Below are 17,502 nucleotides of genomic sequence, written 5' to 3' on the forward strand. Positions count from 1 at the left end.
TGTTAAAAAAGTTACCTAAACGCGCATTATTGTGGCTAATTAATGTAGAGCTATCTAAACAGTCTTTGAAGCAATTGCAGCAAAAGTATCAGAACGATTTGTCATAGCGTTAAATTATGTCAAAGTTATTTTACTAGAACTGTCTATACAGTCATCCAAATTTTAAGTAAAACCGTAAACTGAGGAGATTATTTAAAAGTTTCAAAAAGTATCTAAACTCATTTCGGGTATAACACAATGTTGTGTGTTTGTCCAAGGGAAAGCACTTTTTATTAGTGGGACATCCTTCAGCACATAATTATTTCCCTTATTTTTAAATTTGTCATTTTAAATAAAGTTTTATTCATGTGTATATCAAAGGAAAACTATTTATAAGAATGCATGGCTACATATATATATGTAAAACAAGCCCAGAGATGACTCAAATACATGTTAATATTTTAGTTAGAGTTGGCACTTAGCATATCAGATAGCAAGTGTTATTTATTTTCTCATATCAAATAGCAAGTGTTATTTATTTTCTCATAACAAATAGCAAGTGTTATTTATGTTCTCATATCAAATAGCAAGTGTTATTTATTTTCGCTAAACCTGGGTCTTACTCTGACATTGTATACCTAGCTACAGGTCTTGCGAAAATATCAAATAGGGACAACACAATAGATTTTTGGGGACAAATGTTTCTATATTTTTCCTCAAATCAAAATTGTGTATGAAAATCCTAATTGGTTGATCAACCCATGACTAGTATTCATGTAATTGTTGTTACAGTTGTGATTTATAGAAAACGATAAAAAATGTGTTTCTATGGAGACGATATTTAATCTTTAATTGCCGACCTTTATTCTATGTACTAAACTTAAGGTAATTTGGCAAAATGCAAAACTACAGCAACGAGGTTTCCGAGTTGTTAAAAGTTGTAAGTCATGTTTGTTTACCTATTTTTATGACTTATATAATTTAAATAAACTAGAATAAGGTTTTTGTATATTGAAATACAGGGTTTGGGTTCATCAATATTATAAATTTTACGGAGCTAAATTTGATGTTATAAGAGCATATATGTTGGTTCGATAAGAAGTAGTACTGGTACTCCTAGTATGCTTCAATCTTTTGTCAACTAACTTATCAAGAACAAGATTTACGTTCATATTTTTCGTAGGAATTAAAAAATATACTGTTTTGATATCTTCCTTTTGTTAAAACTGCAGGGGAAAATCTAACAAGATTTTTTTTCATTATTTTCCAGTGTTCGCTTTTAAAGGCTAAGAAGTTAGAAGTAGCGGTTATAATTACGTGTCCAGACAGTGAAGAAAGCATCTTTGTTGGGACTGATTTGGGAAGAGCATTTCTTGAAACAAGAAGTGATGTTGCAAGTGAATTCCACGTTTATTGTAAGTGTCCATGTATCTACTTATAATTGTAATAATTGATTCAATGCATTACTGAAACAAATCACTAGCCAAAGCAGTTAAATGTATTTAAAATGGCATTAATTTTATGAAGTTATAAAAAGGTGTTTATCAGGTGTTTACGTTTGTTGCACGCTTGGTATTTTAATGTTACCCCTAAAAAACACTAGTTTTCTTTCCTTTTATTCAGGCCAAATAGTCAATGCGCGTGAGGTTCCCAATGTTGACATCGACGAGATTCATCAAACACATAATGACATTAACAGTGATGTTCCCAAATGTAATTTCTTCGGCGTTATTGAGAACCACACCGAACGCAATGTAAATGTAGCGGTTTGTTCTAACAGTGAGGAGTTTGATGCTGAAAAAGAAATAGTTGAAATGGATACAGCAGACGCCAATTCTGCAGTTCAATATCTTAAAGAGGACGGCGATCTAAAGGCTATGCAGAATAATGATTATAAGGCTGATGGAACTGTCTACAAAGAAGAACACAGTTTCAAAGGGAATAGCATTTCCGACACCAGTTTAAACATTGTTGAAAACTCGGACACAAATAGGGGACACAAGAGAACAATCCGACGGAATGTAATAGTCAGTGATACTACTTTGAAATATGCTTTTTCTGACGATAAAGGAAATGAAGTCACTGGAACGTTTATTGACATGGTACGGATATCTAGAAAACATGGGAAAACACTTCATAGTTGCAATCTTTGCAAAGCAAGTTTGGATGACAAAACCGTTACAGAGACACACTTGCAAAAACATCTAGTGATTAAGTGCTTAAATTGCCCAATCCAGTTTACAAACTACAAAAAGCTTGTACTACATTTAAGAGAACACATAAGACGTCCGTATATGTGTGATATTTGCTATAAAAACTTCTGGGACAAACAAGAAAAAGAATGGCATGAAACTCTTCATTCGGACAAGTTATTATGCTCGGTAAAATATATCTAGTATATCTATAATGACATTACAATTGTCTGTCCACTTGTTCACTTGTAGTAATATGAGTGTTGCTGGATTTTAATTGATCATTTTTTCAGGTATGCAGCGCAGAATTTGACGACCTGCTGAAGTATAAATCTCACATACGAAACTCCCATTTGCCAAGAAAACATAAATGCCAGGTATGGCTATTTTGATACATGTATATCGAATAATATCATTCTTTGTACATTTGTGTCTCTTGTTCAGTGGCCTTAGCCTGCCTGTCTAATCAGGGTTTATATTTTGAATACTGGTTTTCTCCCTGTAGTTTTCATTGTATTATTCAAACGTTTGATCGAGTTTGTAATTCAGAAGCTTCAATTATGTACTTGTATTATAGTATACAGCATAGACATTGTCGAAATTAAAACGATTGATATAATTGATTATTAAAAACGTATTTAACAAATTGTATAAACCAATAAGTATTTTTTTTCAGTTTTGTCCGTGTTCATTTTCGCAAACAAAGAATTTGAGATTCCATGAAAAGTGGAGTCATAGTGAAAAACAATTTCGTTGCGACAAATGCGAGTGTAAATTCTACACAAACTACCAGCTGAAAAAGCACACGGAAAAGAAGCATGTGGATACACGTGGCACATGGGCATGCGAGGTGTGTCAGAAAGTATTCAACGACAAAAGGTACCTCAGTAATCACATGCGAATTCACACAGATCCTCAGATTTGTGAAGTGTGTGGAAAGGCCTTCAATTGTAGGGGACAGCTGAAGCAGCATCTTGATACAGTCCATGTTGATGACCCGCCTTTTAAGTGTGAGATTTGTGAACAGGCTTTTCACTTATCTTCTCGCCTTAAGAGGCACATGCGCACTATTCACGGACCGGAAGATCTTAGGAAGGAGTTTACATGCTCCTTTTGTGGAAAAGTGTTCAAGACAAGTGGCTCTTTGAAAAGCCACGTCAACGTACATACATGTGGCAAGGTTTTCAAATGCGAACGATGTGATAAATCGTTTCTTAGACATTCTTCTTGGTATATACACAATCGAGCAGTACATTTTGAAAATTTTGAGGAAGGCAAAATTAAATCGTCGTGCAGATATTGCAAAGAAAAGTTCAAAAACTCGAACAGACTCTTTCAGCATATAAAGCAGAATCATTATGAACAAGACTTAGCCCATCCGCAACCATATATGCAAATGTGTTCTATTTGTTCAAAAGTTTTCCTGAAAGAACACTACAAGACACATATTAACATGCACAATGGCATAAAACCCCACAAGTGTTTAATATGTGATAAAGGTTTCACGGACCGAAGTAATTTACGTGGTCATTTGAAAGGTGTCCACAAAAATGGAGAATTTCCTTGTATTGTTTGTGCCTTAGTTTTTACAAACGGATACGACTTTAAAAAGCATGTCGATGAACACACCGATGTAGTTACAGTTTAACGCATGTTATCGTATTATCCATATTATCTATATTGATTTTGCTTTGCTCGTCACGTTGTTTTTTTCGACTGTGCGCTGACAGCCCCTTTCATTTAAAAAAGTTTGTGTAATGCTTGAACTAAATCTGAGTTTTGATACCCAAATCTGTTTTATTTTGTATGCAATTATTAAGGAATTAATTGCTAAATAGTCTGTTAGTTTATTCCTGTAATTACCAATGCTTATGTCGAATTTCACAAAAATGGTCTTCTCCGATAGAAAACTAAACAAAGACTGGCTTTATAGCGCTTTTTTCAAAACAAATAATTAACAGTGAATACTAGCTTGTACATAAAGCTGTTGTCCATGTTCAAGTTATTATATGTGAATATTGAAGATAGTCTATTAAGGATAACGGTAACTGTAGTTTGTGCAAGTCTTGAATTCGCCCCGCGCCAACATGCCTTCGAACAATTTGCCTACACAAAAACTTTAGTTCTCTTGGCTGATCTGAAATTATAAAGTGCCATGGGTGTTTTCTATTGAGCAAGGCAAAACTAACATGGATTTCAGAAGAACGACGTAGAAAATACGTGATATACGGTTATTTTTTTAGTAATACGGTATACTTTAGTGCACGTAATATTGGATAAAATGGCTCGTCTGTCGACGCGTACCAAAATGTATGAAAATATTGCCAACACCAGACACTCGGAAATAATAGTATCTTACTTGGTTAAATCAGTATTTATTTCAGACGATAACACATTAAACTTGTGCGTTGAATCCGATAAATAACGAAACATATATAGTTGGTTTGAATTTGATGAAGAGCAATGCTTAACAATAAAATATTTTATACAGAATCGATAATTAAAAGAAACACAGGCTGAATGTGTTCGCTTACTTTCCCAGAAAGCCAATAACTGTTTTACTCTGCATGTAGCGCTAGGGACGACGTCGATTGCCCGCCGGTCATAGTTGTCCTTCATTGTGGGATCTGCTCCGAACATCAACAACAGTAGGGCAATGTTGTAATCTTGTTGGCGTGCGGCGGTGTGGAGAGGGGTACTTAGTATCTTGATGGAGTTCACATTGCAGCCTATAAAAAGCGATATAGTTCACATTGCAGCCTATAAAAAGCGATATGAGTCGGATAAACATAGGGACATTTTACCACGGTAATTCATTTCTGTTCTGGGCTTTATGACGATACGTTTTTGCCCAAATCACAACATACAGGTGGCATTTCAGAACATGCATTCATATCCACTAGAAAAACACCACAACTGATACAATAATTCGTGCATACACTAGGCAAACACGAGACATCAACTGCAACCAGCATTCATTCGTAGTTCAACTAGGCACACATGAGGCATTCGTTACAGCAACCAGTACAAACATTCGTGCATCCACTAGGCAAACACGAGGCATTCATTACCAAAACCAGTTAAATCAGTTGTGCATTCACTAGGCAAATAGGAGGCATTCATTACCACAACCAGTATAAGCATTCGTAAATCCACTAGGCTAACACGGCACATTCACTTCAGCAACCAGTACAATCAATCGTGCATTCTCTAAGAAAATCGGTCTCCATTACAACAACCAGCTAGTACAGTAATTCCTACCTACCCTAGGCAAACAACAAAACCGATGCATCCATTCGAGTATCAACTAGGAAAACACGAGACGTACATAAGTATGACCAGTACACTCATTTGTATATCCACAACGCAGGCGGGACATTCACTTCAGCAACCAGTACACACAATTGTGTATCCAATAGGCAAACAAGAACAATATAAGGCTAATTGTCAATCAGTAAATGAACATTACTTGTATGTTCAACCTACATCGTGTATTTGAAGTTTTAACCTATAGACATTTAAAAGTTTAACATAAATTAATAGAACAGTATTCAATATAATTATTTGAACCAAATATACCAGACATAATTCGTCGTCGATAATTCGTGTAAAGAAATACAGAAACCGTACCTGCTTTAAGCAAAACCTTCGCTGAGTTGATGCTGCCTTTGAACACAGCCGCGTGTAGAGGAGTTCCGAAATGACAGTCGGTGTGGTTGAGGTTCGCACCCGCATCCACCAGCAAACTGGCACACTCCCATTTGTCTACAAGAAAGGAAACGCAGGGTGAATGTGGATCCAATGCTGATGATGGCAGTTTTGACAAAGGTAAGAGATGCCTTCCAGATCATATATAAGGACAAAGCGGAAACGTTTGAAATCCAGATTTAACCAAAAATCAGTATTCAAACGTGCTAAACGGACAGTTCACAATTTCAAATCTTAGAAAGTAATTGTCGGACTAAATAGCAACGGTCCACTTGCCTCGCAAGACTGCCTCATGAAGCGGTGATGACAGCAATAGTTGCGGGTTCACATCAGCTCCGTTGGTAAGTAACATTTGTACACACTCGACGCTCCCGGACGAACATGCGTCACTAAGGGGCGTGGCTCCGTCGATGTTGCGTCCATTAACCTAGAACACAAATGTGACACATCATTTTTATTGAGGCTATCTCATGCGTTCCGTTTACTGGAAGGAGACTACAAAAATACATAACCTTGAAGAAAAATGCTCAACGTACATGACTGTTATAAATGGACCGAGGTCGTTTTCACATACGTTAAAAGATTATAGTTTGATTGCCTATCAATGCAAATATGCCTATCAATCTAAAACAATTGACGTTCAATATGGGATTCTTCTAATCCATGAAGGATTTGCCATACAAAAACTAAAAAAAATCCGTCCAGGTAAATAATTTGGACTAATATGCCTACATAGTAGATGCATTATGTATACCTGTGCTCCCGCATTTAAAAGCTGTTGAACGCACTCTATACTCCCCCGAAAACAGGCCTCGTGTAGGGGTTGGACCAGGTCGAAATTGGTCTCGTTCACTTGGTGACCCGCATGAATCAAATCATTAACGAGTGCAGCGTCCCCCTTTGCACATGCAGCGTGTAAAGGATAACGACCTGCAACAGAAGAATACTCTGAATAGACAGACTGAAGAGACATAGCATATTGATTTTTCAAATAGTTTCGATTGCACAACATTCCGTTTTGCACAAATCTATTATACTATACCTGTTCATAACATGTATATGAAGTATGTTTGAGAGACCTTTCGACTATCCGATTTAACAACTTGTCCGCAATACGATCACATAAGACAAAATAAGTTTAAATGTTATTGCCGCACGTATTAGTAGTTGACAGGCTTAAGAACTATGTATTAATGTATCTACTTTTGTTAGGGGTGTAAACTAGTTCAGAGCGACCATACAGATGTCTTAATTGGTTAAAAGAATACCTTCACGGTCATCCATATCCCTTCTTCTGTGAAGAGTCTTTAACTTTCGCGGGAAAGTTCAAACCGCAGAAGATGGTGGATTTGACATAGTGCTAAACAAATCCGGCCGTGGTTGTGTGCATCCAGGTCTTTTTATTCTATGGATGTTCTGTGCATGCGGGAACAGGGGTTTGCAAAATTAATCGTGTTTGTTGTTGATCTTTTTCAATTCAGTACACACCCTTCTCATGAAAATTTGAGTGGTTTTGGCACAAGCATATCCAATTGACGTCTCGTATTTTAAAAGCTTATCTGTGTGCTCACATTAAATTATTAGAGTTCGAACAATGTTCATTCTCATGAATACGTGACGCTGAAATCCCTAGACAGGGTAACAATACATTATTGGGTGTGTCACGTTATAGGTTCAATTATCGGGATCACTCCCTCGCCGACATTTTGTTTGTATTATGGAGAAATGATGGTAGATTGACGATTGATTTGTAACTCAATTCAATTCAATTCAATTCTATCATGTAATACAAACGTGCGGTACGGATTCGTACCCGATATATGTAACATTCTTTGCCAACTCGGCCTCCATTCTCTTATTAATAATGTTCTCATCAATCCTTCTTCGTTACCTACCAAGTTGTTGTGGAAAAGGATTCAATTGTTACTATAAATGGAATGGGGCTGAAACAAATTTCTAAAGACGTCATTTCCGAAATGACATTTAGTTTGCATACAATTCGGCTACATTAACTGGCATAGTATAAAATAAAAACATATTTCTTCTAGATCGCAATTAATTTCACCTCGCGACATAACTTGTTGCCAACAGCAAAGCATAGAGTTTTTATATTCGGACTGTAACAATTTTTTCGGTAGTAAAACCATGTACCTGACATAGATTAGGCCTGATTTGTATACCTTTGTCAAGTCGCTTAGTGCCGTTACAAGTCCCGCTTTAAGGGGAACGCATTTTACAGAACCCTAGTTTGATTGTTGCGTTGTGCTATTATCTGCAGTGTGTGTATTTTTTTAACTCGCTGTTGTGTGCACGTCTTCAGCCGATGGAACCTGGAAATAGTCAAACGATGGCAGCCTTTCATTCTTTACAAAATTCTGGCACTGTGTGACATTCAGATTTCATTTATCGCGGCTCTAATGGTGTAATTTTTCCTCTTTGCATCGAATTTCAAATTTAGGTCACGCTGGTGGACGTGGCAGGATCAGGTCATACTGCAACCCTGTAGACGCGGACAGACGATCACACATTGCGCGATAACAGCAAACAAGCATTACAAACGGTTTCGAGTCCATGCCAAACAACCTGTTTATATCCTAAAGCTCGTTAAAATAATGTGCAGGCTTGGTTCTATTGGCATAAAGGAAGCAACGCTGCTGGACTTTTACCTCAAACCCATAGGGGTCATATACTTGTCGAGGTTAACCTTAAACTAATGCTCCATGGTCTGACACCAAAGCATTCTCAAGTGATTGCACGGATTATGCGTTCATAAGACTGTTGACCGTAAACTTGACCGACATACATATACCTAAACATATGGGTTTTCTAAGGGTAAAGGTCAATCTACCACTACAGTTTCATGATCATAGGTTCAAGCATCACCAAGTTTTTGTGCAGACAAAGTTTTCACAAGTCTGTTGAACGCGACCTTAACCTACATCACCTAATGGCCTATCTTCCAAGATTCAATGGTATAAAACGTTGGCTTTTTACCTTCACCTTCGAACTACTAACCCCAGACTATTAATGTGTCCATAGGAGTCGTAAGGACACGGATGCCCCCATATGTCGCGTTTGTCACAAAAGCAAGGATCCTTCCCAATAAATGTGCAATATCACTTCAATAAAATTCCGCCAAAAGTTCTTGACCTTTGATGAAATAGCTATGATCGCCAGAAGTCCAGGAATGCCATTTTTGGAGCAAAATCAGGTCAGTTTTCATGTCTAGATGTGTTTTTTTTGGCCAAAACAACAATTATGTCATTTACCGGTCAAGGGCGACGTACCTACTTACTTTCACATCTAAGGCGGTTTAAAAATTGAATACATCGTTTCACATGTCTCCGTGGCCTAGTGGATAAGCGTCCGCCTACGGAGCGGGAGGTCGTGGGTTCGATCCCTGGCCGCGTCATACCAAAAGACGTTAAAAGTTGGTACAAGTAGCTCCCTTGCCTGGCGCTTGGCATTTAAAGGGTAGTGCTTGGAAAACTGGTGTACTCAGTACTGGTTTAACCCAGGAAAGTTGTACCCCGTGTATCGGTGCTTTACACCGAGCACGTAAAAGAACCAAGGGGTCTCTTCGAAAAAGAGCTAGGGTCTCGAACCCGGACTTCCTTGTATCCCACCACTGTCTCTTCAGCGTGCGGTCCCTTCAGCAAAAACAAAGGACCCCGTTGGAAATAAGTGCTTGCACTTTCACGGGTTATCCTTGATCGCAAGGTCTAAAGAAAATACATACATACACATGGAGACGAAGTCGATGAACAGCCCGTTGTGACTAATCGACGAACAGCCCGTTGTGACTAATCAACAACATTTATTGTATACAGAATGCAACTTTATGAGAAGTCATTTTTTCGGCAGTTCTCTTATTGAAAAAACATCCAGCAAGACCAGTAAATTCACATCCAATAATTTATTCCAAAGAATACAGGAATTTACAAAGCAAGGTATTAAATCTAAAACTCCAAGACCGATGTTAGTGTCAAGGGGCAGAATAAAACACAGTAATGGCTTGTTAGTCTTCCATTTCTTGAAAGTTTAAAGCGGACAGTGGCACACAGTATGAAGACTCCAATGCACGGTGAAAATGAAATTAATACAATGATACACAATAGACACCTATGATGTATATAATATATACAATAACAGTTACACGGTATGAGTACTAAGGACTGTGCATACATGATAAAACATTGCATAAATGAAACATATAGCAAACAAGCTTATCAAATAATCTAGTGAAAAATACTTAACAACACTGAAAAACACTGCGTAAACAATGAAGAGCACTTATGATTTGGTACATCGAGCTGAACAGTATTAAATTCCTAACAAACGTGTTAATCAATATTTGGACAAACTAACTGTGGGACTATTTCCATAGATATTTTTTTTAATTTAATTCATTATTAATTTTTAATTTGCCTCAATACAACAAAAATTCACAAATTGCCTGAAAATGTCTAACATCACATTCTTAAACCCAGTACTTGATTACAACACCTATTCCACATTTGCAACACCGTGCATTTCAATAACAACATGATGACACTTCCTAGTCCGTACGCACTATGCCACTGCCTGCAGCCTGGAAGTGGGCATTAAGATGGCAACAGTTAATTGTTGAACTCAAGTCCAACACCGATCTTGCGGCCTCCAGCGTTCAATCCATCCAGGAGTGTGGACAGGGTAAGCTTCACTCCTGTAAAACAAATAAACAATGGGTCCACAAGGGTAGGGTTCTATGGTACATTATTTTTCAATGGCTACTATAAACTTTCCTTATAAAATACTTCAAAGAAAAATGTGAATTGTGCTGATCTGACTGATGTTAAATGATCTCATAACAGTTGAACCAATACCAAAGTGCCTAAAAAAGGCATGATATTATCTTATCATTGAAATTATTCATCAGTGATGTCACTTGTTCACATGATGGAGACAAGAGAAGTTCATACCAGGTCTGATGTTCTGTGAGTATCCAAGTCCCAGCTGTCCTTTGTTGTTGACTTTAGCCTGAAAAACACACAAGTCATACAGGTGATGACAAAAGGGTCACCTACAATGTCGTTCTTATAAAAGGCTTTTAAGCATAAGTTTGAATGCAAGCTTGTTTTGCATTCAACATAATAGTATTTGCAACTCTAATTTCATGTCACAAGCATTGGACGTGAGAGTAATATATCAACAAGAACTGAAAAATAGAGTAAAGACAATACTAGAAATACATAAATGATAATCCAGACAAAAGAGGGCAATGCTCGACAGATATCATCTGTGGACAACTTACATTGATGGCAGAGTTCCTATCAAGAGCATACTTGGCAGCAAGGCCAAGAGAGGTGGCGTTTGTTCCCTGTGTCCAGGACATCTGGATGCCGAGGTCAAGGTCAGAATTCACCCTGTTGTGGATGGAGCTCTGGAACTCCTGAAGGTCATTTCTGCAATAAGATTTTACACTTAGTTCTGTATTTATTCAATTTACAAAAGTTGAAGGATTAAATGATAAAGAAGTCATTATAGCAATTTCCATCAAAATATTACAAAGGTTCATTCACCCAAGATAGCATATATCAGTATTTTCATAAAATAGTCCATAAACATTTTTCTTGGATTAAAATGAATACAAGTAAAGCTGAAGTAAAACTTACACATTAGCATTGATGGCTAGATCACCAGCGGTGTAGCCGAGGCCAAAGTTATTCTTTGTCAGCTTGCTCTTACTGGTGTCAAATGCCATCTGGTATCCTGCCAACCAGTTGTTGTACCTGAAAGAAAATACAGCAACATTAAAAAAATGAAAAAGATCAACTTATGTTAATTACTGAAAAGTTAAATAAGGAACATTGTTTAACATCTCTGTGTATTACATTACAAAACATTACATTATTACCTGCTTTTCCAATTAAATATAACTGTCAACAAGACTTTTGATGTGTTTAAATTGGCAGGCCAGTTTTTGTACGAAGACTAATTGACCACAGAAGAGGTTGATTAAAAGACTGTGACAAGGGAGTATTCATAAGATTGACAAGATCCTTTCCAATGTTCACTACTGATGTTGTTTACATTGACAATATATTAGTGAAATATTCTAGGGAGCATTTGGATATAAATAAGTTACCCAAGAACGAGGGCTCCATTGATTGTTGGTCCAGCAAAGTTGAAGTCACAGTCTCCAGTAAAGTTCACATAGTCGTTCTTGTATCCAGTTTTCACCTGTCCACTCTTCTTTCTGCAATGTCAATTGATTTGCTACATTATTAGTATGTACGCACTAATTACTTAAGTATAAGATTGCAAACATTTTATACAATTGTTTTTTAATGAAATAAAAACAACAACAATACATTTAGTTTCAATAATTTGATGACTGAACAATCTTTGTAGCATCCAAATGAAAAGTCATTAATAGTTATTATCTAGCTGCATGATATGGAAGCAGACATACGAAGTTTGTGGCTCAAATGCTGTATCAAAGGTGAGTTTAAATCCCTTTGCTAGTTGATCTTCAATGGTAACTTCAGTGGACAGCTTATTTTCTGTGGTCCAGGTCTCCTTAAAAGTCAAACCTAAAAGCCAAGAAATGAATAACGTCTTATTTCCTGCTGGTCAACAGTTTTTATAGTAAAGACTTGAAATATATCAAATTTACATATGTAACAAAATGTGTAATTTTTTTAATACAGAGTAAAACATTAATTTCATTGCTTGTTAGGAAAATTTTATTAGTTTAAGAAAATATTTTCTGCCCTGTCAATTAAACTTGAACCCATTTCTAAATCTAACCAAATTTCACCACTCACTAAAGTTGGACTTTGAATGAACCAGTCGAAATTGTAACAGGTAATGCTTGGCATCAAACATTTTTACTCTACCTCATAATGTCATGAATTTTAGCAAGCACAATTGTGACCACCGCGCTTGCAGAACATTACTTCAACACAGCAGTCACCTGTTTTGTTTTTTTTAATTTTGCAAGTCTCCAAGGTTAGTGTGAATTTTTTGTTAATTTCAGTTAGGCTTTATCCCCTGTACATAGTTCCCCTTGTTTATGAAGATATTTGTATGATTAGCAATATAAACTGTGTACATACCATACTCATTATATTTATATTCTGTATTAAGTTCTCCTGAGATTCTATCAGTTTCTTTGCTGTGGCTTCCCTTAGTTGTGAACTTGACACCACTGTCGGTTTTGGTTGTAACTTCTAGTTTGTGGAATCCAAAATCTGAAATAAGTTGCATTGAAGTTAAGCCATATTCATGATATTTATAAACAAAAAAATACATGAGATTGAATGGCAAAGATAAAGATTTCCTTCATTAAACATCTATTACTACATGACTGATACACTGAATGTGATTGTAGCAATGGTAAATTCCAGGAAAGGACTTAGGGGTTTATTTGGAATCGAGCAAAATTCTTTCTATTTCTAATCATTATAATTAGAACAACGCACAAATGCAAGTAAAATGCTTATGGAGGCAGCCAATATCTTTATTTGCTAACAAAAATCTTTCTAATTAAACATGGGAGTTTGTACATACTAAATCCCTTGGAGAACAGGTCTCTTGCTGATTTTCCAAGGTCAGCATATGTTGGAGGTGCCATTGTGTACCTAACATCAATCAGATAAAATTATTAAAACAAGATTGGTCAAAATTTAAAAATAAGAAATATTACAATTGGCCAAATAGGTCAAAAGCAAGTGTCTTAGTTTCATTGTTAGAATGATTTATAACAACTTATTAAATCTGTTACATTTCAGGAGATTTGACATTTTTTAAAGTGTTTTCATTGTTTTGCGCTTAAGTTACACATTCAATGTAATTTAATAGGCACATTTTTGTGCACATTCATGCACATGTTGTTAAAGCCTCAGATTGTTTGCTTTGTAAAAGATATTAGGCCTAAAAAAAAAAATTGTTTGGTTAGGGTTACATCCTTAAAAAAAATAGGTAGGGTAGGTAGGCTTTTTATTTATTTTTTTTATTAGGTTTTATATAAGAATATAATTTTCATCATTGGAGAATGGTGTTAAAGCTATCTTCTGTACAAGCATTTAAGGTTTAATCTTAATATAAAAAAAACAATTAAAATTTTTTTTTTTTTTTTTTTAGTTTTTCAATTATTTTTTTCAAACTGACTATAAAAACAGTAGGGTCGGCGCCTATTCCGTAGGTAGGGTCGGGTAACCCGAACCAAATGTATTTTTTTTTTAGGCCCTATCATAATTCAATTATATACAGTACAGTGCTCCAGCTGGCCAGTTTTTTAAGGCCAATCCACTCCTGTCCCTTTTCTTATTGCCATGCCCACTTTAAACTGGGTAGAGCCTTTTCCCAATTGTTCTATTATCGCCTTCTATCCCCTTTTTATTATTGGTATCTTCACTTTAGACCAAGGGACCTTTAAACTGCTGTCATGATTTAGACATATTGCACAATAATGATAGTATTGTTTCCCCTACCATACATGCCATATCCCCCGGAGGGGGATAAAATCCCCCGGAATTTCGACCCATCCCCCGGTCTCCCGGAGGGGGATGAAAATCCCCCGGAATTAAAGTGTTTAAAATTACGCAAATTTATCACAGGGTTTAATTATATATGCCTGTTTACAGTTATAATGCCCTTCCTGTCTTGAAGCTTAATTGGATTATCAACTGATGGTGTGTTTTAACAACACCTATTGGGTGACACTTAATAAATCAGCAGGACACATTTCATGTATTGTTTTGATTGAAACTGACAGAATTTGCGTAAGAAATGTCAATTAGACTGGTCAGATAAAAGGACGATTTTCATTGGTTAAAACTATAATTTTTATCCAATCAGAGAGGATGTAACAAATTAAAGCGTTCTTCATAACATGTGTCATTGTCATCAAAAGGATTGATAATTAAAATGTGACAGTAAATTATTCATTAAAGAAAAGGATTATTATAACTAATAGACAATGCTGTTCTTTGTTATGCCTCACTAATATGTTTACATACATGACATTGACATATGTTTACATACATGACATTGACCTTCATCGCAAATATCGGAAAATAACAGAACTTCCAGAAGAGAAACTGAAAGTAGACAATTCGGATGAAATGACTTTTATTTATTTATTATGGTGGTGAAGTTTTTATTTTTTGACCAATGCCAAAAGAAGATATGTTTATGAACTTAAACAATAAATTATGCATTTGCTTTTTATCAGAAGCAAACAAATCTGACTATTTGGGAACTGAAATGAAAAATATTGATAATTCATTCCATTCTCTCTAATAGTCTGAAAGTCATCATTTATGATCATAGGCAGCAGATTTTGTATCCAATTTTAGAGGAAGGTAAGCCCATTAAATTGTCTCTGAAACATATTTTTCTGTGAAGTATTCTATTTTGCAAGTGAGTGATTTTATTATGCAATATGGTTGTGTCTCATAAAAATATAGATGAAGTGCTGGAAAAAGGGGTAAACAAGGTGAATTGGCATGTGTGTCATGCCCGTAATGCTACATGGCAATGATGAAAATCCCCTGGTATGTGACCAAAATCCCCTTAAATTCTGGACATAATCCCCTCAGGAGCCTTTCAAAATTATGGCAATTTGTTTTTTTTCGTACTTGCGTCTTAAAATACTTTGAAATTTTGCTGAATTAGATCTGCTAAAAAATCCCCCTGAATACTACCAAAATCCCCCTGAATTTTCAGACTTTTGAACAAATCCCCCTGAATGGTCTCCAGAAAATATGGCATGTATGCCCTACCCTAGTTTATTCAACACGGCATCAATACCATTCTACCCCTTTCTGCCCAAAAAAGTGCCATGCTGCCCTTTCTTCTTCCCATGTGCCTTGTCATTGTTATATGACAACTTATTGGGTTTAAATGTAATGAGCAGACAAACAGATTGGTAATTGGACATGTTTTTCAAAAAACTCCTAAAATATCACATTTTAAATCATAGTTTTACTAGATCAGACAATAATTGTCAGATTGGTAATTGGACAAGTTTTACAAACAACTCCTAAAATATCACATTTTTAATCATAGTTTTACTAGATCAGACAATGATTGTCAGATCGGTAATTGGACAAGTTTAACAAGCCTCTTAAAAGGCTAATGAAGCCACTTTGACACAGCCTGATGACGCAGCTTGATTTTGACTGCTTCCAGTGCTTCAGCCTACAACTTCGACTTCATAATCAGTACAAGAGTAATATTTTTTTCTGGCTGAATCAACAATTTGACGAATATTATTCGAAAAGTGTAGTTAATCGATCCAGCGTCCACTGTCATTACTGACTCCTGAGACCGTCAAATTCACTCGAAATAAACTAGTAATTATGTACTATTTGTCAATGTCATTGATAAATGTGAGTTCTAAACGGTATGGTTCGATAGAAAATAGTCAAAACAAAATGAAATATTGCTATAAAGTGATACATTCAATGACAAAACCATAATTACCACAGAGAAAGCTTCGTCCACTTTTGTTTTAGCCAAGGTCACCGGATCTGTGCAGGTTCTACAAAATGACTTTCAGAGAGCATACTACGCCGCATTGATCAAAGAGGACAGACAACAGTTTAACAGTTAATAAGTACAGTATCGGTGTATTTACAAGATACAAGAATCTTTATTTAAAGTCGGGTATGTGTTAACAAGAATCATTAGCTCAATGAGCTATTTTCCGACATTTTACAAAAAAAGTCTGTTTAAAAAGTCGTGTTTGGAATAAAGGACTGTTAAAATTCCATTATGTTGAAAGAAATTCCTTTATGATTTTAAAGGCCTAGTTTTAGGAATGTTTGGTATGACAATCCCCTGCTGTGCATCTCCTGCTTATTGCACTGATGTCACAGAAGGGACCATTTTCCTGTGTATTTGTTTATTGGCTCAGGGACATTTAGGGTCCATTTCTATTACAAAATCTCCAAGATCGGAGATCTGATAAGACAATTAGATTAAGATCAATACACAGAGGTTGTGGTTTTTGTTGTTGTTGTTTTTTGGGGGGGTCTCTTATAGAAGAAATAAACTAGGCCTGTAACAAAGATGCTGTGCACAGAATACGCATGTTCAAACCCTTGAAATCGGTAAGGTTTTTTTTATTGCTATAAATATTGTGTCTTTAATTAGTGCAAGATACAAGATACAAGCAAAACAATCACGTCGGATACAGTATACATTAATTACAGCACTAGCTAGCAGGGCTATTTTCCGACAAAATGCAAATTAAATACGACATCAATAATGCAACACAGAACATGGAAGATTGTAGATGCATAAAAATAAGATTAAATTCAAATAGCAAAATCAGGAGCGTAGCTAGGGCCAATTTGGGATTACGCAGATCGATGCCTGACAGCATATCAGCCGCTTCATCACCTACCCCCCTTCGGGTTTTATTTCAAATTCGGAGGTTTTAGTATGACAAAAGCTTCGACCTGTAAAAATTTCATCGCAACTGCGTATTTGCTTGCAGTCAGCTACGCGCCTAAAAATATAAAAAAAGTCATAAAATTATATCATAGTTATAGTAAATGATTATAAATAAATTGGTTTTCAATAGATAGAATATTTTGAAGAAGAAAGAATCTTAAAAACTGTCTTTCTT

At 35.9% G+C, this 17,502-nt stretch overlaps 3 protein-coding genes across 4 annotated transcripts; 1 reads left to right on the top strand and 2 right to left on the bottom strand.

Annotated features, from left to right (window-relative positions):
• Positions 1-327: 327 nt before the first annotated feature.
• On the top strand, positions 328-3,960 carry LOC128244840 (endothelial zinc finger protein induced by tumor necrosis factor alpha-like). Of its 2 annotated transcripts, none has more exons than XM_052962938.1 (5): positions 328-919; positions 1,250-1,394; positions 1,603-2,360; positions 2,465-2,548; positions 2,848-3,960. In XM_052962938.1, exons 1-5 carry the CDS (start codon positions 878-880, stop codon positions 3,817-3,819), a joined length of 2,001 nt encoding a protein of 666 aa, XP_052818898.1. In that variant the 5' UTR covers positions 328-877; the 3' UTR covers positions 3,820-3,960. The 2 variants fall into 2 exon arrangements, with proteins under 2 accessions (XP_052818898.1, XP_052818907.1); XM_052962947.1 differs by having other exon boundaries at positions 1,603-2,081.
• A 133-nt stretch (positions 3,961-4,093) lies between these two features.
• On the bottom strand, positions 4,094-7,182 carry LOC128244852 (ankyrin repeat and SOCS box protein 13-like). The gene is made up of 6 exons (XM_052962957.1): positions 7,148-7,182; positions 6,634-6,809; positions 6,156-6,306; positions 5,802-5,936; positions 4,706-4,900; positions 4,094-4,308 (listed from the first exon to the last, which is right to left on the bottom strand). Exons 1-6 carry the CDS (start codon positions 7,161-7,163, stop codon positions 4,169-4,171), a joined length of 813 nt encoding a protein of 270 aa, XP_052818917.1. The 5' UTR covers positions 7,164-7,182; the 3' UTR covers positions 4,094-4,168.
• Positions 7,183-9,780: 2,598 nt separating this feature from the next.
• Positions 9,781-16,456, bottom strand: LOC128221663 (voltage-dependent anion-selective channel protein 2-like). The gene is made up of 9 exons (XM_052930267.1): positions 16,353-16,456; positions 13,434-13,504; positions 12,980-13,114; positions 12,334-12,454; positions 12,007-12,117; positions 11,534-11,650; positions 11,173-11,323; positions 10,841-10,898; positions 9,781-10,584 (listed from the first exon to the last, which is right to left on the bottom strand). Exons 2-9 carry the CDS (start codon positions 13,495-13,497, stop codon positions 10,499-10,501), a joined length of 843 nt encoding a protein of 280 aa, XP_052786227.1. The 5' UTR covers positions 13,498-13,504; positions 16,353-16,456; the 3' UTR covers positions 9,781-10,498.
• Between the last annotated feature and the right edge of the window lie 1,046 nt (positions 16,457-17,502).

Source organism: Mya arenaria, chromosome 2 (genome assembly GCF_026914265.1).
Source record: "Mya arenaria isolate MELC-2E11 chromosome 2, ASM2691426v1".
In the NCBI taxonomy this organism is placed as follows: domain Eukaryota; kingdom Metazoa; phylum Mollusca; class Bivalvia; order Myida; family Myidae; genus Mya; species Mya arenaria.